Source organism: Garra rufa, chromosome 18, assembly GCF_049309525.1.
Source record: "Garra rufa chromosome 18, GarRuf1.0, whole genome shotgun sequence".
Lineage (NCBI taxonomy): Eukaryota > Metazoa > Chordata > Actinopteri > Cypriniformes > Cyprinidae > Garra > Garra rufa.
In genome coordinates, this window is record NC_133378.1 from 20,210,948 (window position 1) to 20,231,463 (window position 20,516).

Below are 20,516 nucleotides of genomic sequence, written 5' to 3' on the forward strand. Positions count from 1 at the left end.
TCATAAACATGAGCACTGATTATGTTTTATGCACTGTTGTGCTTTTTCTATTCTCTATCGCCCCCTTCTGTACAACAGATGTAATACACAAAAGAACAGAGTTTGCATACAAATGCAAGTGCATACAAATAAAACAAAACAGTAAGTTTTGAATTCCATATCAAAGGTTTAATGTGTTCATATACGTCTTTTACATATTATAAAAATATGGTGCTTGGCACTTCAATGTGTAAATGTAACTACAGTTCAAAAGTTTGGAGTTGGTAAGTTTTAAAGATGTTTTTGAAAGAAGTCTCTTATGCTCACCAAGGCTTTAATGTTTAACTGAATTTGGTTAATTTTAATTTTCGGCAGCCATTTGGGATTCTTTGATGAATAGTTCTTATAAACATTTAGTAACATTAGAATTGTCTTTACTGCTACCTTGGTCAATTCAATGCATCCTTGCTGAGTAAAAGTATTAATTTCTTTTAAAAATCTTACTGACCCCAAAACGTTGAACAGTAGTGCATGATTTTGGCCACTAGGCTACACAACAGTTGGTCAGCAGTTCGTTTAGTACAGTGGTTCTCAAACTGGGGTCTGTTCCGTTGATTGGCTTATTTAAAAGAAATATTAAAAATATATAACAGAAAGCACCAATATTGAATTAATCAAAATCTGTCAACCCATACAAATGAATAAACTGACTGTTAACATTAAATTAATAACATAACTGATGGACGTAAGCATTTCTTTCAATTTCTTAGGTAGCAAACAGCTAGTTGCTTGTTTCAATAAAACAAGAACAAAACAGCAGTTCAGAAAAAAATATGGATTGGTGACTCAAGTCAGGCACAGTGAAAAGGACATCAGATGAGACTTGGGGTATCAGATACACTTTTTCTTTTAAAGAAGTCTCTTCTGCTTACCAAACCTGCATTTATTTAATCCAAAGTACAGCAAAAACAGTACAAATCCGAAATATTTTTACTATTTAAAATAACTGTTTTCTATTTGAATATATTTTAAAATGTAATTTATTCCTGTGATCAAAGCTGAATTTTTAGCAACATTACATTATCCTTGAGAAATCATTCTAATATTCTGATTTGCTGCTCAAAAACATTTATTATTATGATGATGAAAACAGCTGAGCAGATTTTTTTCAGGTTTCATTGATAAATAGAAAGTTCAGAAGAACAACATTTATCTGAAACATAAATCTTTTGTAACATTATAAATGTCCTAATCATTACTTTAAGATTAATTTAAAGCATCCTTGCTAAATAAAAGTATTAATTTCTATCATTTCGTTCAAAAAAAATAAAAATAAAGAATACTGACTACAAGCTTTTGAATGGTGTAGTAGTGTATAATGTTACAAAAGCGTTTGATTTCAGATAAATGCTGATCTTTAGATTTTTCTCTTTAGCAAAGAATCCTGAAACAAAAGTGTACTCAACTGTCTTAAATCTTGATTATAATAATAATAGTAAATGTTTCTTGAACAACAAATCAGCATATTATGATGATCTCTGAAGGATCACGTGACACTGAAGTAATGATGCTGAAATTTTACTTTGATCACAGGAACAAAGTGCATGTTAAAATATATTTAAATAGAAAACAGTTATTATAAATAGTAAAAATATTTAATATTCAAAAAGTCATTGTTTTTGATGTGGATAAAATAAATTCAGGCTTTAAAAACATTAAAAATCTTACTGTTCAAAAACTTTTGACTGGTAGTGTAGTCCACAATCAGTTTTTCAGCTCTCCGACACCTGAAAAAGTTTGAGAACCACTGATTTAGCAGCATGACAAAAAAAACCTGTGCTCCATTTAGAAGTTCATCATCAACTTCATAACAATTAAGTAGTGAAGCTGCTGATTCGTATTGAAATAGCAATTTGGATTTGTAATAAAACAATACATGAATCACACAGAGGGTGATTGAGAAGATGCATTGATTTCATCTGATTTCAGGCTTTTACAGTTCCTACTGACAGTTATTGTAGCCCATGACTTTCAATCGGATATATTCTCTGACTTCTGTAACGTTTTTCTCCAGATCCGCCAGTTCATCCCGCTGCTGCTGCAATTTCTTCTCATTCTTGTTGAACTTTCTCTCTAGTTCTTCAAAGGAGAGACACAGGAAAAAAAAGAAGATAAGAAAAGAGCCAAAAATAGTCAAATAACCCAAAATATTCCAATTTGTTATTGAACAAAATGACAGCATAAAAAAGCTATTAGTTTGAGCATAAAATATCACTTCTTTGCTCTTTAGTAAATGTATATTGCATTTGGACATACTTCTGAGGGTTTCCATGCCCATGGTGGCCTTGTTCAGCAGTTCCTCTGCTTCTTTTTTCATCTCTGTGGCTCTTTGGCTGATGTTACCTTCTCCTGTCCCTCCCACAGCGTCCACCTTATCTTTCAGCTCCTTATACAGAGTCTCAGCATTTGCCAGATCCTTTTAAACACAAACATGCACACAAATATTAAATGTTAATGGCAGAAGCTTTGAAATATAGCAAGACGTGCACACGCGCACACACACACACACACACACACACACACACACATGCGCTCACACACACACACACACACACACACACACACACACACACACACACACACACACACACACACACACACACACACACACACACACACACACACACACGTTGGGTTTACATGTTTTATGGGGACATTCCATAGGCGTAATGGTTTTTATACTGTACAAACCGTACTTTCTATGGCCCTACACCTACCCTACACCTAAACCTAGCCCTCACAGGAGATTGTGCATACTTTTACTTCATCAAAAAAACTCATTGTGCATGATTTATAAGCCTGTTTCCTCATGGGGACCTAAGAAATGTCCCCACAAGGTCAAAATCTACTGGTATTCCTATCCTTGTGGGGACATTTGGTCCCCACAACGTGATGAATACCAGGTACACACACATGCGCTCACACACACACACACACACACACACACACACACACACACACACACACATGTTGGGTTTACATGTTTTATGGGGACATTCCATAGGCGTAATGGTTTTCATACTGTACAAACCGTACTTTCTATCGCCCTACACCTACCCTACACCTAAACCTAGCCCTCACAGGAGATTGTGCACACTTTTACTTCATCAAAAAACTCATTGTGCATGATTTATAAGCCTGTTTCCTCATGGGGACCTGAGAAATGTCCCCACAAGGTCAAAATCTACTGGTATTCCTATCCTTGTGGGGACATTTAGTCCCCACAACGTGATGAATACCAGGTACACACATACACACACACACACACACACACACACACACACACACACACACACCTCTTGAAGTCCAGCAGCCTCTTGAGTTGCATTGTCGGACTGAGCTTTAGCATCTTTTGCCATTTCCCTGTTTTGCTCCGTCTTATTCTTTAATAAATCCACTCCACGTGACAAATTGGCCAATCGCATCATCACATCCATGAGGTTGCTGTCTAAATTTAAGATTTTGTTGTCAACCTGTTCAGTGAAGAGACAGAAAGCAGATTGGATCAAATTTTAATGCTACGATAACATTTTATTTTTAAAGAAATAAACACCTTAGTTCTGCAAGTTCTCTTCCAGAACAAAAATTTATAGATAATTTACTCACCCCCTTGTCATCCAAGATGTTCATGTCTTTCTTTCTTCAGTTTCTAAAGAAATTATGTTTTCTGAGGAAAACATTCCAGGAATGTTCTCCATATAGTGGACTTCTATGGTGCCCAGAAGTTTGATCTTCAAAAATGCAGTTTAAATGCAGCATCAAGGGGCTCTAAACGACCCCAACCAAGGAATAAGGGTCTTATCTAGTGAAATCATTGGTCATTTTCTTAAATAAATTAATATTTATACACATTTTAACCACAAATGCTCGTCTTGTCTAGCTCTGCGATGCGCATGCGTATGCGTCTGGTTCACGAAAATATGTCTGCAAATTTCATTTTCTTCTCCAACTTCAAAATCGTCCTACATCACAGCAGAAGTTCCATCCCAGTGTTTACAAAGTGAATGTGCAAAGAAGAACAAATGCCTTTTAGAAAAAAATGTTGCGATGTAAGGTGATTTTGTGACATACCCTAACGTGTGCATAACAGAGCTAGACAAGACGAGCATTTGTAGTTAAAAAGTGTATAAATATCAATTTATTTAGGAAAATGACTGATTGTTTCGCCAGATAAGACCCTTCTTCTTCGGCTGGGATTGTTTAGAGTCCTTTGAAGCTGCATTTTAACTGCATTTTGGAAGTTCAAACTCGCGGACACCATAAAAGTCGACTATATAGAGAGAAATCCTGAAATGTTTTCCTCAAAAAACGTAATTTCTTTACTACTGAAAGACATGAACATCTTGGTTGACAAGGGGGTGAGTAAATTATCTGTAAATGTTTGTTCTGGAAGTGAACTAATCCTTTAAACTGATCAAAGGTGAGAGTACAGACATTTATAATGCTACAAAAGATTTCGTTTTTAAATAAATGCTGTTCTTTGTTCTGTTCTGAATGTCAAAGAATCATTAAAAAAGTATGATGGTTTTCACAAAAACTATTAAGCAGCACAACAAATTAAGCAGTTTTCAATGCTGTTAATAATAATTAATGTTTACCGTAGTAGTGATGTTCTGGGCATTCTTGAGGTTTTCCAGGGCTTTGGTCATTTCCTTCTCAGCTTTTTTAATGGCACTCTGAGAGGTTTCAAGTGCTTCTTTAGTTTTATTGATATTATTGCTCACCCCCTCAGCTTGTGCCCTGCGCAAACACAAAATCACACACACAAAATGTCATTTACCCTAAGTGGATTTCTGTGTCCAGTAATGAACTATGTTCTTTCTCGCTTACTTTGCATCTTGAGCTCTCTTAAGCAGATCCTTGACTTTGGCCAGTTGTTCTGAGGTTTGGTTGAACACCCCCTCCACGTTGGTGAGGTTGGCAATGTTGGCTTTGATCTGCTCAACGATGTTGACTATTACGGTCCTGTTGACTGGCAAGGAGATCGCCAAAACCTGCTGGGCCACTTTTTCAATGCTTTCTGGATCTGCTCCCTCCTCTGCATATATCATGAGTTTTAGTATTAAAACAGTTTTTTGTAAGTGATAATTACGCATTAATGAAAATTAAACATTTTCATGAAACAAATGTAAATTTATCATCTACTCAGGCCTATGTTAAAGGGATAGTTCACCCCAAAATGAAAATTACCCCATGATTTACTGTACTCACCCTCAAGCCATTTTAGGTGTGTAGAAGTTACTAAAAATGTTCTTGCTCTTTTTTATAATGGCAGTGAATGGCTGTTGAGATTTTGAAGTCCAATAAAGTGCATCCATCCATCATAAAAAGTACTCCACATGGCTCTGGGGGGTTAATAAAGGCCTTCTGAATTGAATTGATGCGTTTGTGTAAGAAAAATATCAATATTTGAAACAAAATAAACTGTAATTAAACAGAAGCGCAGAGGAAGTCACGAATTAGAAGTACAAAATGTGGATTTGTAAAGAAAAATGTCAGAGAATTTCGATGTAAGCCAAGAAGAGACAGGTTTTCCCTTGCTGTAAACAAAACACGGTTCTTGCGAGACTAGCATATTCTCAGCAGAGCTTACATTACACCTATGTCCTACGTCATCCGCTGGAATTCACTCTCGTAAATGTGCGTTTGACAGTTAGCTGAAACTAGAGATTATGGTTTATAAAGCTTCAAAGTATAAATATTTTTCTTACACAAACGCATCAGTTCACTTCCGAAGTCATTTATTAACAAACCGGAGCCATGTGGAATACTTTTTATGATGGATGGATGAACTTAATTAGACTTTAAAATCTCAACATCCATTCACTGCCATTATAAAGCTTGGATAAGTCAGGACATTTTTAATATAACTCAGATTGTATCAGTTTGAAATAAAAAAAAGTCATATTCACCTAGGATTGCTTAATGGTGACCAAATCATAGGGTAATTTTCATTTTTGGGTCTCAATATTAAAAATAGTATACAATTTTGCTATTGTATGAAATTTGGAATAACATATAGGTGTGTAAATGTTCATTTTTCACTGAACTATGCCTTAACGCCTCTGCATTTCACACAACACAAAATCAATACAAAAACGCAATCACTGACCATTCAAAAAATCTTTAATCTTCTGAATAAAGTCTTTGAGCATATTGTTGGAGTTCTCAAAGAGTTCTTTCTTGCTCTGGGCTTTATCAAGAGTGTCCTTTGCTTGCGTCTTCACAGTCTGGGTGAGTGTAGCGATGTCTCTGAGCTGAGAGGGAAGCAGAAATTATTCAGGCTCCTTCACGAGCATACGCACACACTGCACATGTTCAAACAAACACCATTTACCTTTTTAGCAATGGTTTGTAGCTCCTCACTGGTAGCAGTCAGGTTCTTATGAACATCATCAGCGTTTTTCAGAGCCGTCACTGAGGCACCAACAGTTCCTTTACATCCTTTCCCTCCACACTTCAGCGCACCGTCACTGTCACGGCAGCCAGGTCCTCCACATGGGCTATCTGGACAGCTACTATTTGCACTAGCATTGCCATGGCCACCACATACCTTAAGGCAAAAGAAAAACAAGAATCACGAATGTGTCACTGATGAAGTTAATGGTTTTCTGATGCTTTCTTTCAGGTCTCAAGCCAAAGTTGTGTCTAAAGTCTGTACCTTGTTGCTGAGCTGCTGGAGCTTTCGATCTATCTCATGAGCTTTTTCGCCCAGTTCAGACAAAGATTTATTATTGGCGGTGACTGTCCGTAGAAAGCGGTCCTTTTTCTCTTTCAGCAGAGCTTCGGTACGGTTACGTGTGTCTTCAGACTGTTTCACAGGACTCTGGGGTCCGTATACAGAGGCGTTACAGCGCTGCTCTGAATTCAATGAACTTTGGTAGTACTTGCGCACATTTTCAAACTGCTCTGTAAAACAAAAATAACAAAAGACATTAACATGGGTTAACCCCGGGTATTAAGACTTGTATGACTTAATATAATCTTGTGTCTTACTAAAATATGTGGAGAAAACCACGAAAGATTTACGTTATTTAAAACATACACAATGTTTTATACATTTCTTGGACTATGGGGGGCGCCATTTTCTTTGATGACTTAAAATGGTTGCACTCGGTGAGCTACTGGCGCCACCTGTTGCTATTTTTACCTCAACACAACTCAGAAAATAAAATACTGAGATGATGGTCACATCAGCGTTGGGGCTAACGCATTACAAGTAACGCAAATTATGTAATCAGATTACTTTTTTCAAGTAACTAGTAAAGTAATGCATTACTTTTTTATTTACAAGAAAATATCTGAGTTACTTTTTCAAAAAAGTAACGCCAGTTACTTTTTGTTTCCTTTATGTATTTAATCTAGTGGTGGGCCGTTATCGGCGTTAACGTGCTGCGTTAACGTGAAACTCTTATCGCGCGATAAAAAAAATATCGCCGTTAATCTATTCTCAAATTTGGGTTGGGAGCTGGGTCTAAACTACACAAGCTATGATGACTTTCACCTTGATAGTTTAACGCGGATGTATACCGAAGACTATAGAATATGGTCGCGCGTTTAAGTCTCCTCCGCCAAAACACAGACGGGGTCGCGTCGTCCTCCATTCATAAAAACGTACTCGGTTACTAACGTAACCTCGGTTCTCTCAGAGAGGGAACGAGTACTGCGTAAGCGTTAAGCTTACGCTTGGGGAAAATCCTTTCCGCGAGAGATATTGAAGCCAAAAAATTATCCTTAATTTTGTATTAATGTAAAACGCGTTGCCGCAGTGAGCAGACATAGGCGAGGCGTATTGCTTGCCTATTGGCTGCTCTGCAGCAACTGCAGCACCTATCGAGCGAGGCTTGGCGCGAAACCAGCTCCAATGAGAGCCTTTCGCGCCTAATACGTCATCTCCCGCCGAAAGTGGCGTGATCCAAGCCTATAAATATCGCTCGAAGGTAGCTACACTCTGGTTTTTTCATCATAAAAGCGCCCAGAGCACGCGCTTGCACGGCAAGGTACGCAGTACTCGTTCCCTCTCTGAGAGAACCGAGGTTACGTTAGTAACCGAGTACGTTCTCTTACGAGAGGTCTCTCGTACTGCGTAAGCGTTAAGCTTACGCTTGGGGACCCCATGTAAAACGCCGTGCATGCCAAGATCTGATGCCATAGACCCGAGGGCGAATAGCCCGGGGTTCATATAGTGTTTGAACGTGCTTGAACATATAAGGGGATTAGGACCCTAGAAACACTGGCTCCTGGTATATCCGGGCAGGTAAACGACCTGGATAAACTTGGAACATGGGTCTAGATATCTGTTAATATCTAGACCGATAGCAACTTGGCCTGTAGGGCGGGAACCTCCAAGTTGTAGAATCTTATGAATGTAGACGGAGAGGCCCAGCCTGCCGCCGTACAAATGTCTTGCAGGTTAATTCCACTCGACCAAGCCCACGACGAGGCCACGCCCCTCGTGGAATGTGCTCTGACACCCAGCGGGCATCGCATGCCCTTGGACTCGTACGCCAGTGCAATAGCATCCACTATCCATCTGGATAAAGTCTGTTTTGACGCAGCCATTCCTTTAGAATGCCCGTAAAACGAGACGAACAGCTGTTCTGTCTGTCTAAAAGCAGACGTGCGAGACACATAGACTCTTAGCGCTCTCACTGGACATAAGAGTCTCGCGTCAGCCTCTTCATTCCCAACCGGCAGAGCAGACAGTGCGATGACCTGTGCTCTAAACGGTGTGTTAATAGACTTTGGCACATATCCATGCTTGGGTTTGAGTATAACTTTAGAGTCGTTAGGTCCAAACTCCATGCATGTCGCGCCCACGGAGAGCGCGTGCAAATCTCCTACGCGCTTCACTGAAGCGAGCGCTAGGAGGAATATAGCCTTAAGAGACAGATATTTTAATTCAGCCGCCTGTAGTGGTTCGAATGGTCCGCCCTTCATAGCGTCCAGCACCACAGAAAGGTCCCAAGTTGGGACTGAAGGCGGTCTGGGTGGATTTAATCTCTTAGCTCCCCTAAGGAAGCGTATGATTAAATCATTCCTCCCTATTGACTGACCTAGCGTTGTCATCGAGAACGCTGCTATGGCCGCCACATAAACTTTGAGCGTGGACGGGGACCTGCCCTTGTCCAGCAGCTCTTGTAGGAAGGAAAGTACATCTGTCACTCCACAGTCTGTGGGTGAGGATCCGCGGGCTGTGCACCAGTCCGCAAATATCGACCACTTCGAGGCATAGAGCCGTCTAGTAGATGGCGCCCTAGCCTGTGTGATCGTTGATATCACTCCTGTGGGGAGTTCATCATATATTCCCTGGTGACCCATACATGAAGGGACCACAGCTCGGGGTGAGGGTGCCAAATCGCGCCGCCCGCCTGCGAGAGGAGGTCTCTCCTCACAGGTATTGGCCACGGTGCGATGCTCGTCATCTGCATCAGCGCTGGGAACCAAGGCTGGTTCCCCCAAAACGGCGCTATTAGCAGTATTGCACACCCTTCCTCCTTCACCCTCTCTATCACCTGAGGTAGGAGAGAGACTGGGGGAAAAGCATAAAGAGGACGGCGGGGCCACGCATGGGCTAGCGCGTCCTTGGCTTTGAAAAGAATTCTAGACAATGAGCGTTGTCCTGAGATGCAAATAGATCTATCTCCGCTCTGCCGAATGTTTTCCATAATAGCTGCACCGTCTGAGGGTGCAGCGACCATTCGCCCGCCGGAACATTGTTCCTGGACAGTCTGTCTGGTCCTACATTTAGGGTCCCCCGCACGTGCGCTGCCCTCAGCGAGCGCAGGTTGCGATGAGCCCATACCAGAAGGCGTTCTGCAAGTGCATGTAGTTTTCTGGACCTGAGACCGCCCTGGCGATTTATGTAAGCCACTACCGATATGTTGTCGGAGCGGACTAATACATGACTTCCCTTCAATAAAGGAAGAAAATATGTCAGCGCATTCTCCACTGCCATCATTTCGAGGCAGTTGATATGCAGCGATTTCTCGCGTTCTGACCACTGGCCGAACGACGGTCTGCCGTCTAGGAGCGCTCCCCATCCCGAGGTGGACGCGTCCGTGGACACTACTTTCACCTTCGAGGGTCTCTCTAGAGTGACACCTGTTTGGTACCAGCCGGCTGTTCTCCACGGCATCAGGGCTGTAACGCATCTCTGATTGATCGTGAGACGGAGTCGACCGGACGCCCACGCTTGGCGCGGCACTCGCGCTCTCAGCCAGAACTGCAGTGGGCGCATACAGAGCATCCCTAACTGTAGAACTGATGATGCTGACGCCATAAGACCTAACACTCTTTGAAAGGTCTTGAGCGGGGCAGACGCGCTGCAGCAGAGCGCGCTCACTGCTCTCTGAATGTTCAGCGCGCGCTCTTGCGTTAGCTTCGCTGTCATTGACTGCGAATCCAGTTCTATGCCCAGGAAGGAGATATTCTGGCTGGGGTTCAGCGAGCTTTTCTCCCAGTTTACTTTCAAACCCAAATTCTCGAGGTGATCGAGTAACATGGCCGTGTGTTCCCTGAGCATTGAGCGAGATTGCGCTAAAATCAGCCAATCGTCCAAATAATTCAGTATTCGCACTCCCTTCAGTCTGAGCGGGGCGAGCGCTGCGTCCATGCACTTCGTAAACGTACGGGGTGCTAGGGACAAACCGAATGGTAGGACTGTGTACTGATAAGCTTGGCCCTCGAAGGCGAATCTCAAAAATCGCCTGTGACGCGACGCTATCTGTATTTGAAAATACGCGTCTTTCAGATCCACTGACACAAACCAGTCTCCTCGGCACACTTGCGCGAGGATTTTCTTGGTCGTGAGCATTCTGAACTTTCGCTTCACCAGCGCTTTGTTCAGTTGTCTTAGATCTAGTATGGGCCTGACTCCCCCGTCTTTTTTCGGTATCAGGAAGTATTTGCTGTATAGCCCTCTTTCGCTCTGACCTTGAGACAGGGGTTCTATGACTCCTTTGCTCAATAATGTGGTCACTTCGGCTCGTAGCAGGTGTGCTGCATCTGCCTGTATAGTGGTCTCGACGCGCGCCGTGTAACAGTGAGGGCGCCGTCGAAACTGGAGCGAATAGCCTCTTTTTATGATGTCCAGCACCCATTGTGAAACCCCCGGGAGCTTTTCCCATGCATTTGCATGTAATGCAAGGGGGTGGGTGCGAAGCGCGCTCCGATCTGTTAATAACGGGGCCGCTGTGACATGTGAGGCTCGGGGTACGCTGACCGCGGGGACTGCTATTCTTGTGTGTATATGTGGTTGCGTAGTAACGGGCACATTTAACACACTCAATGCAGCTTTTAGCCGCGTAGACGGGGCGTCGTCCGGTTTCGTTTTTACAGAAACCGTAAGACCTGCCTGATATGATATGTGTGGGCACTTTTGGGTGGGCACAAATATCACCTGTGAAGCGCAGTCGATTTTGGTCGACTTTATGTGCGCGGGGTTTGTATGACAGGATGTGCTTATGTGTAGTGATGGGCACTGGACAGTGGGCATGCGTGCTACACACAAAACACCTTCGGCTGTGGCCGGGACACCAGAAAATACACTCTTTTGAGGATTTATTTGGGTAGCCGTGAGAACGGCTTTTGAGTGCAGACAGGCGGGCTGCAGCGCCGGCCTGATGACTGCGGATGATGCTGGAACAGCCACATTTCTTGGAGCTGAGCGAGCGAATACTTTCGGTGGGAGTCTGGCAGCCGCGGGACTCGCGCACCGGCGTTTTCCTAGCTGTACTAGGCCTGCTTCGGGGGGTTAGGTTTCAACTCAACCCTGGGTCTCTGAGCGCGCGCTCCATGGCGGCGGCCTGCAGAGCAGGAACGCGGTCTCGCTCCCTGCTCCTGGCGGCGTTGTGAGACAGCTGCAGCGGGCTGAGGCTGGGGTCTAGAGCTCTGCGCTGGCGGCTTTGGGCGACCGGCAGAGCTAGACCGCTTCGGCAGGAAGTGTTTCATCGCCTGAGAGGTCTTCTGAACTTCTGCAAAGCGCTCAGTGAAGTCCTTCAACGACGTGCCGAACAGACCAGCCGTGGAAAACGGCGCATCAAGAAAGGCTGTGCGCTCGGACTCCGCCATCTCTGAGAGCGTGAGCCACAAGTGCCTTTCTGCAACCGTCAGCGCCGCCATGTTGCGTCCTATGGCCTGAGCTGCCGATTTGGTGGCACGGAGTGCGAGGTCCGTGGCGCTCCTCAAATCTGGTACGCAGATCGCGTCAGGGCCTTCCTCATCCAGCTTTTGGAGAAGGTCGGCCTGAAAGATCTGCAGCGTGGCCATGGTGTGCAGCGCTGAGGCGGCCTGTCCCGCCGCGGTGAAAGGTCTGTGTAGCAGATTCGACGTCTGTCTGCAGGGCTTAGACGGCAGCGCCGGCTTAGCCCGCCGTCCAGCAGAGGGCGGGCATAAGTGGGCCGCGATCGCTTCTTCCACCGGAGGTATCGCTAGGTAACCTCTACTCTCGGCGCCGTCCACTACAGAGAACGCCGGGGAGGAGGATGGGCGCACTCTCGCTGAGTAGGGGGCGCTCCAAGACTTTGCGAGCTCCTGGTGAAGCTCCGGAAGGAAAGGGGCCGGTTTCGCGAGCGACGTCCGTTCTCCTTTCGGCAGGAACCGGCCATCCAGCCGGTTGTGAGCAGGCTGCTCGGGTGAGGACCACTCCAGGCCCAGGCTCGCCGTGGCTTGGGTTAAGATCCTCATGAGCTCTGACTCGATAGAGGCTCTCGCGCTGGGTGGAGCGCGGGCAGGGGGGGCGATGTCCGCAGAGCTCGCCCATTCCTCGCTGCCTGACGCTGCCAGCGAGCAAGAGTCCTCCTCCTCCTCCATCCCACTCTCCTCGACAGCGACATCGGCGGGCGCAGCGGCTGGCAGCGACTGCGCCAAATCCGGCACTGAGACGGTGAGTGTAGGTGAAGCTAGCAGGCGCACCGGCGAGCTTTGACGGCTGGAGGATGATTCCGGAAGCCGCTGGGCACGGCGCTTTTTACGGCGCGGCGCCGCAGCAGGCATAGGAACGGGCTGCGAGAAGAAGGCGAAGCGAGTCCTCAGAGTCGCCATGGCCATTGGCTCGCAATGAGGGCAACCTCCCTCGGCGAGCGCTATCGCAGCATGCTCCTCCCCCAGGCAGGAAACGCACACGGCGTGGCGGTCCCCGTCACTGAGTGCGACTCCGCACGAGTCGCAGGATGGCATCTTTAAAAAGACGCTAGCTCTTTTAGAGTAAATAGTTTAGTAAAAGGATATAGTCGCCGGAAAGCGCAGCAGGAAGGCAGGAAGGCGGCGTAGCCAGCAGCTTCAGACTCGTCCCGCTGATGTACTTCCAGTCGACGGCGGCTTCTTCTCCAGCTCCAGCGATGCGAAGGCGTCGCGTGAAGGATGAAAAAATCAGAGTGTAGCTACCTTCGAGCGATATTTATAGGCTTGGATCACGCCACTTTCGGCGGGAGATGACGTATTAGGCGCGAAAGGCTCTCATTGGAGCTGGTTTCGCGCCAAGCCTCGCTCGATAGGTGCTGCAGTTGCTGCAGAGCAGCCAATAGGCAAGCAATACGCCTCGCCTATGTCTGCTCACTGCGGCAACGCGTTTTACATTAATACAAAATTAAGGATAATTTTTTGGCTTCAATATCTCTCGCGGAAAGGATTTTCCCCAAGCGTAAGCTTAACGCTTACGCAGTACGAGAGACCTCTCGTAAGAGAACCGAATCTACTATAGCGAAATGCCACGTAAATTCGTCGTTTTTTGGATTCATAAATCAAATGTTGGTCAGTCACTTAATTCAAATCGCGATATGGACTAGTGTATGTGAAACCTGAAATGCAAAAAGACCGTTTTAATATGAATCCGATATGTTCCGTTTGCCTAGCTGTATGTATGCATTGCGGAGACGAGCTTTTACTACACGCATACTGAAACACACGTGACGCTCCCGGTAATTTTTGGCATTTTCATCTCACATGAACAGATAAACTCAATCTCCCAAACTGCTGTGAGTGTCACTTTTAACGTTTCATTTGAGAAAACTAGCATCATATAATACTGTATGACACAGAAACTTCACGGCAACCTGTCAAAATAAAAGTACGGTGTAACATGTAATGGGCTGGGTAGGTGTTGACGTTAAAAAAACACAATCTAATAGGTAGAAAAAATAATTTCATTGTTAGTTAGTTAGTAAACACAAGTACATCTAATTGAATATAATTTATTTTCATCAACAAATTATCATAGAACAGCTTTATGAGCTTTATGATCCATTCTCAAAGACTTTAAGTCATTATTTGGGTAGCACACATATTCTGAATGCCTTCAGCAGAATTCAAATTAGCCATTTTAATCTAGATTAATCTAGATTAATTCCAAGATTTAATCTAGATTAATCTAGATTAAAAAAATTAATCTATGCCCACCCCTAATTTAATCCCATTTTATTAACCAATGTCTTGCTGCTGACCTTTGTTGTTCCAATTCAACTTACTACTAATAAGCAAAACTTACTTTTTAACTAACATTTGTGCTTCATTTTTCTCATTGCTGAAGAGTGTTGGACTTCCTTCTCCTACAGTTCTACTGTACAGACGGGAATTTACTTTTCCTTCAGCCTTAGGCTTATTCATTTCACTTTTTAGTGTGAAAGGGCTTTTACATTTGCATTTAACTATTTATATTAAAAACAAACAAGCAAGCCCTGACCAGATTTAAAAACCAACACAAAAGGAATGCAAAAGGAATGTAGCGCATAATGTTACAATAAAAAGTAACTAAATAACCTAATTAGTTACTTTTTTAGGGAGTAATGTAATGTTGTAATGCATTACTTTTAAAAGTAACTTTCCCCAACACTGGGCCACAGCTACTGAAATAGCTCATAAGTGGCAATGGATATAAGTGTAGGCTTATACCAAATGTTGTACCATCAATTTTCCCCACAAGGAGTCTAAACGCCCCAGGATATCGAGTGAAATCCATGCTCTTTTAGTGGCATCTACCATTTCTTGTCCCTGCTGTTTGTAAGCTATTTCAGTAGCTGTGGTCTACTAAAAGACTACTAAAAGAGCATCAGGGCTAAAGCGGAGAGAACAAAGATGCAAGTCTTTATGAAGTTTTATTCATCCACAGGCATCTTCCCATTCTTTTCGCCTCTTCTTATCTCTAGAAAAGCAGTGAAGACTTACATCGCTTCTCTTGTTGCCCTTCGACTAAAAATTACCACCAAAATCTGCACAATGTGTCATTTTATCAGTATTTTATTTTCCGAGTTTTGCTGAAGTAAAAATAGCAACAGGTAGCGCCAGTAGCTTTACATTTTACGTCATTGGAACAATGGCGCCCCCCACAGTCCAAAATATGTATAAAACAATGTGGATTTTTAAAATAACGTAAATCTTTCACCTGGCTTCAAAAAATTACTGATGACAAAATGGCAATGGGAATTTATAATAAACAGAGCATTATCATCTGGTGATGTTATCAATATAGATATCGTTGATCGTGTGAACTGGCCTTAAATGAAAGCCATTTTAGACAAGGAATTTTAATTAAAAGACTACAAAGTAATCAAGTAATTGAGTCATTTTTTTATTTGGTTAATTTTGGTGAATTTAATAAATTCAAATCTTTTTTCAACAACTCAAACTAAACTTGTTAAAAAAGTACTACTACTTTACCTGCCAATCCAGCAGTTAGGTAGTTCTGCAGCTCTTTGCGCAGTCGGTTAAGTGTATTGTTTAAGTCTTTCAGTTCTTTCTCCAGTGCAGTAAGGTTTCGTTTCTGAGCATTGTCAAGGTCTGCCGTCACATTCAGCTCCCGACTCACGCCCATCAGACGCCCATCATTCAAAGCTATCTCAGCTCTGAAAATATGTCCATTTAAATGGAGAAAAATTACAGTTATCCTCATGTAACATACAACCAAAGTCCCAAATTATACTTGCAAAGTGCCAAATGCAACATACAATTTATCTCTAGTGCATAGATAATTTAGCTTTTGCTAAATAATGCATGGATTCAATTGAATTGCAAGAGTGATAATCTAACCCTTGTTAATGCAAGTGACACAAATTATTTTTAGGCCCTGTCTTGAAGCCTTACTATAGTGAAATGTGACCCTGGACCACAAAACCAGTCATAAGGGTCGATTTTTGGAATTTGAGATTTAAACATGATATGAGATATAACTATTTGAAAATCTGAAATCTGAGGGTACAAAAAAAAAAGCCTTTAAAGTTGTCCAAATAAAGTTCTTAAAAGTGAAAATTAAGTTTTGCTATATTTATGGTAGGAAATTTACAAAATATCTTAATGGAACCTTTACATAAAATCCTAATGATTTTTGGCATACAAGAAAAAATGTTCATTTTGACCCATACAATGTATTTTTGGCTATTGCTAAAAATATACCTATGCTACTGTGGTTCAGGGTCACAAATGACATTTACCACACACTGTGTGCAGGCTTTACCTCAAGTCATCAATAGCTTGGCTTATTACATTATAGGTTCCCTCTTGGTCTCCATCTCGAATCAGGTCTTGAACCTGTGCCAGCTTCTTCTCCAGTTCACGTATGCGGCTATCGCTGACTCCGGGCACCTCACCCTTTTCCAGAATCATGGCAATGACATCCTTGATGTGGGTTAGATCTCGGCCGATCTGGCACACGGCATCATCCCATAGCTGGAAGCAGGGATGGCAGGGAACGCATTTGGGGAAGTTTCCGGTAAAGCCACGGGCGCACTCATCACAGCGACGCCCTGAAGCCTCCTCTTTACACACACATGCACCTGTTACGCGGTCACACTGAGCCATCTCGGACCCCAGAGGGTGGCAGTTACACTCTAAACAGAGGGAGATACAGGAATAATGATATGACAAAGAGAACAAACAGGAGTAAGACGTGTATGTGTGTACTGCTCACCTTCACACTGCACTCTGGGATCACCCCAGTGAAACGCCTCACACTCACTGCACTGTCGCCCTCCAAAACCTGGCTGACAATGACACTGGCCACTGAACTGCACGTAATTAGAGAGGTAGAAAAAGAAAGTCATTAAAGGTATAGTTTACCCAAAAATGATAATTCTGTCATTAATTATTAACCCTCATGTTGTTCCAAACCCATAAAAAATTTGTTTATCTTTGGAACATAAATGATTTTTGATGAAATCTAAGAGCTTTCTGACTCTGAATAGACAGCAATGCAACTTAAACATTTTAAGGCCCAGAAAGGTAGTAAGGACATCAATAAAAATGTCCATGTGACATCAGTGGTTTAACTGTAATGTTTTCTTTGCGCAAAAGTATTGTAACTTCATAACACTATGGTATAACCACTGTTGTCACATGGACTATTTTATCAAAGTTCTTGCTACCTTTTTGTGCCTTGAAGGCAGTTGTCTTGCTGTCTATGCAGGGTCAGAAAGCTCTCGGACTTCATCAAAAAATATCTTAATCTGTGTCCCGAAGATGAACGAAGGTCTTGCGGGTTTGGAACGAGATCCAGGAGTAATTATTTGACAGAATTTTCATTTTTGGGTGAACTATCCCCCTTTAAGCCATGAAAACATCAACTCAAATCCAAGATCCTCTTCAGACAAAAAAAAAAGAAGATTGATTAATTATAAATAAAAAAATAAATATAATCTGAAGCATCTTTGATCGTAAATGTAAAATGTCTACAACAACTGCTGAAGGTGGTAAATAGTTTGGTATCTCCTCTAGTTTGTATTTTTTTAATTTCACGTTTAATTTTAAATTTCAAATGTATTTTTAGTGTTGCAAGAAACACTACCATTCAAACGTTTTGTGTCATAATATTTTGTAAGAAGTCTCTTATGCTTATTAAGGATGCATTTATTTAATAAAAATACAGTAAAAAGAGTAATATTGTGAAATATTATTACAATTTAAAAGAACAATTTTCTATTTTAATGCATTTAAAATGTAATGTGTTCCTGTGATGGCTGAATTTTCTACACCCATTACTATAGTTTTCAGTGTTACGTGATCCTTCAAAAATTGCTGATTTGGTGCTCAAAAAACATTTCTTATTATCTATAATGAAAACTGCTTAATATTCTTGTGGAAACTGCGACAATATTCCAGATTTTTAGGATTATCTGATGAATAGAAACTTCAAAAGAACAGTATTTATTTAAAATGTTTATTCGAAATCTTTTGTTACATTATAAATATCTTTACTAGCATTTTTGATTAATTTAATACATCCTTGCTGAATAAAAATATATATTTATTTAAAAAAATCTTTCTGACACTTTTACACTTTGGTAGTATATATTGGGAATTTAATAAAAAAACTAAATGCTTAAATAATATATGAATAAATATGTTTGGACTCCAATGGAGTCCAATGATAGTTTAAAGACAATTAAATAATTCTGGCAAACAACATGTCATTTGTATAATTTCAAGCTTAGCAGCCCAATATGTTTTTGTATGGTTATGCATGACAATAGACAGTTTCCATGTATAAATCATCACATTTAGGGGTTTGAATATCCCTAATTTAAAGGGTTAGTTCACCCAAGGATGAAAATTCTGTCATTAATTACTCACCCTTATGTCATTCCAAACCCATCTGCAGAACACAAATTAAGGTACTTTTGATGAAATCTGAGAGTTTTCTGACTCTGCATAGACAGCAACACAACTACCACATTCAAGACCCAGAAAGGTAGTAAGGGCATCATTAAAATAGTCCATGTGACATCAGTGATAAAACACAGATTAAATGATGAAGAAAGATAATGTACGCCACAGTACGAACCATGTTGCAGTGGGTGCTGAGAGCATTTGGCTGGGCACATTCACAGGGTTCACATCCACAGTCCGAGCCGAAGTTCCAGTGGTTGGGAGCGCACTGGTCACAGTTGTGGCCAATGATGTTTGGCTTGCAGGGGCATTGTCCAGTCTGTTTATCACAGTGACACACTCCATCAGTACAGTAGTCCTCTAAAGTGCCTGCGGTTACACAAGTACAGCCTGCAGGATGAGACAGAGTACATAATTAGACTTAAATACATTTATTAATTCATTGTAAATGTAACACTTCTGTTTTGAAGCTTTAGAGTCACTGTACTCACGTCTACAGTCCTGAGCGAGTGCGTTTCCATAGTAACCCGGTTTACACTCAGAGCAAGAGTGGCCGTCTGTGTTATACAGGCACTGGAGGCACTGGCCGGTTCGTGGGTCACATGACTCTGGATCCTGGGGGTCAATGTTCCCATTGCACTGGCATGGCCGGCACTCCCCGCCAGGCTGCCCAGGATCACCATGGTAACCAGGGGCGCACTGATCACAGCGAGGACCTGAGAGAGGACACTGTCAGTAAACCTGCTTAAGGAGGATTAAAAACTATTGATTTAGTGACACCCTTTTACCTCCATATCCTTCACCACACTGGCAGAGGATCTGGTTGGAGGCATAGTCTGCGTGACAGGAAGCTCCATTGGAGTGTCCACTGTCAGGGTGTCCTGGACAAGGACAGGGGCGGCAGTGCTCGCCAGAACCCAATATTGGGTTACCATAAAAACCGTTTACACACCTAAAGTAACAGAGGGCAGAATAAAGAGCCGTTTGAAGCTGCATTGAAACAGACCTTCAATCCATTGATCCCTATTGAAGTCCACTATATGAAGAAAGATCATGGAATGTTTTTTTCTCGAAAAGCCTTAATTTATTTCCGACTGAAAAAAGACAGACATGAACATCTTGAATGAAATGGGGTAAGTAAATTATCAGGAAATTTTTATTCTGGAAGTGAAGTAATCCTTTAATTAATTTACCTGCTGTCATGTTTGATATATAAATTATGACTGCCTCATCGTCCTTTGCAAAGCATGCATTACATTGTGACTTCAATCAGTGACCCAATTGTAATTTGTCTCAGTGATGTAGTCTCACTAATGTTGTCAGTGTAATGACTACATTAAGTAGTCTCTCACCTCTCACAGAGCTGTCCAGCTGTGTAGTCTCCGCACTCATAGCATTCACCTGTTTCAGGGTCACAGCTCTCCGCATGACCGTTACACTGGCACTGTCTACAGTCTGGAAATCCCCACTGACCTGGCTGGCATTCTGAGCACTGGCGGCCAGTCGCCCCATGCCGGCACGGGCACTGGCCCGTCACAGGGTCACACTGATGCCCTACAGAGCCCTGAGAGTGGCAGTCACATACTGTTGCGGACAGAGAAAAGAGAGTGATTTTTTGTCAAATTTAATGTAATTACAATCTTAAACTAAAACAAAAAAACAGTTACAATTTAAAAACAACAATGATGGCTCTAAGTGTCTGTCAAATAAATACTTTTATATTATCAGTGTATTTTCATTTAAAGGTTGTATCAGCGATTTCTAGCCTAAAACATAAAGTGTCAATTTCAGCTGACCTTTCTTCACGATCCGCTCACTGCCTGCCCCATAAATTGTCTGTGAAAAAAACGCGTCTCTCTGGTCAGCCTAGGGTCCGAGATATG

The 20,516-nt window shown here is 42.4% G+C and overlaps 1 protein-coding gene across 1 annotated transcript in view; it reads right to left on the bottom strand.

The window, feature by feature from the left end:
• The window catches only part of lamb2l (laminin, beta 2-like), a 64,557-nt gene continuing 44,041 nt past the window's right edge, over nt 1-20,516 (bottom strand). The window contains exons 20-34 of the mRNA XM_073822837.1: nt 19,986-20,217; nt 19,422-19,585; nt 19,125-19,349; nt 18,809-19,023; nt 16,940-17,036; nt 16,487-16,859; nt 15,694-15,878; nt 6,701-6,948; nt 6,377-6,592; nt 6,152-6,296; nt 4,870-5,077; nt 4,638-4,779; nt 3,336-3,512; nt 2,296-2,455; nt 1-2,118 (exon numbers count right to left, since the gene is read on the bottom strand). Coding sequence (XP_073678938.1) covers nt 1,982-2,118; nt 2,296-2,455; nt 3,336-3,512; nt 4,638-4,779; nt 4,870-5,077; nt 6,152-6,296; nt 6,377-6,592; nt 6,701-6,948; nt 15,694-15,878; nt 16,487-16,859; nt 16,940-17,036; nt 18,809-19,023; nt 19,125-19,349; nt 19,422-19,585; nt 19,986-20,217 — 2,924 coding nt within the window. The 3' untranslated portion in view covers nt 1-1,981. The remainder of the gene's footprint in view (nt 2,119-2,295; nt 2,456-3,335; nt 3,513-4,637; nt 4,780-4,869; nt 5,078-6,151; nt 6,297-6,376; nt 6,593-6,700; nt 6,949-15,693; nt 15,879-16,486; nt 16,860-16,939; nt 17,037-18,808; nt 19,024-19,124; nt 19,350-19,421; nt 19,586-19,985; nt 20,218-20,516) is intronic.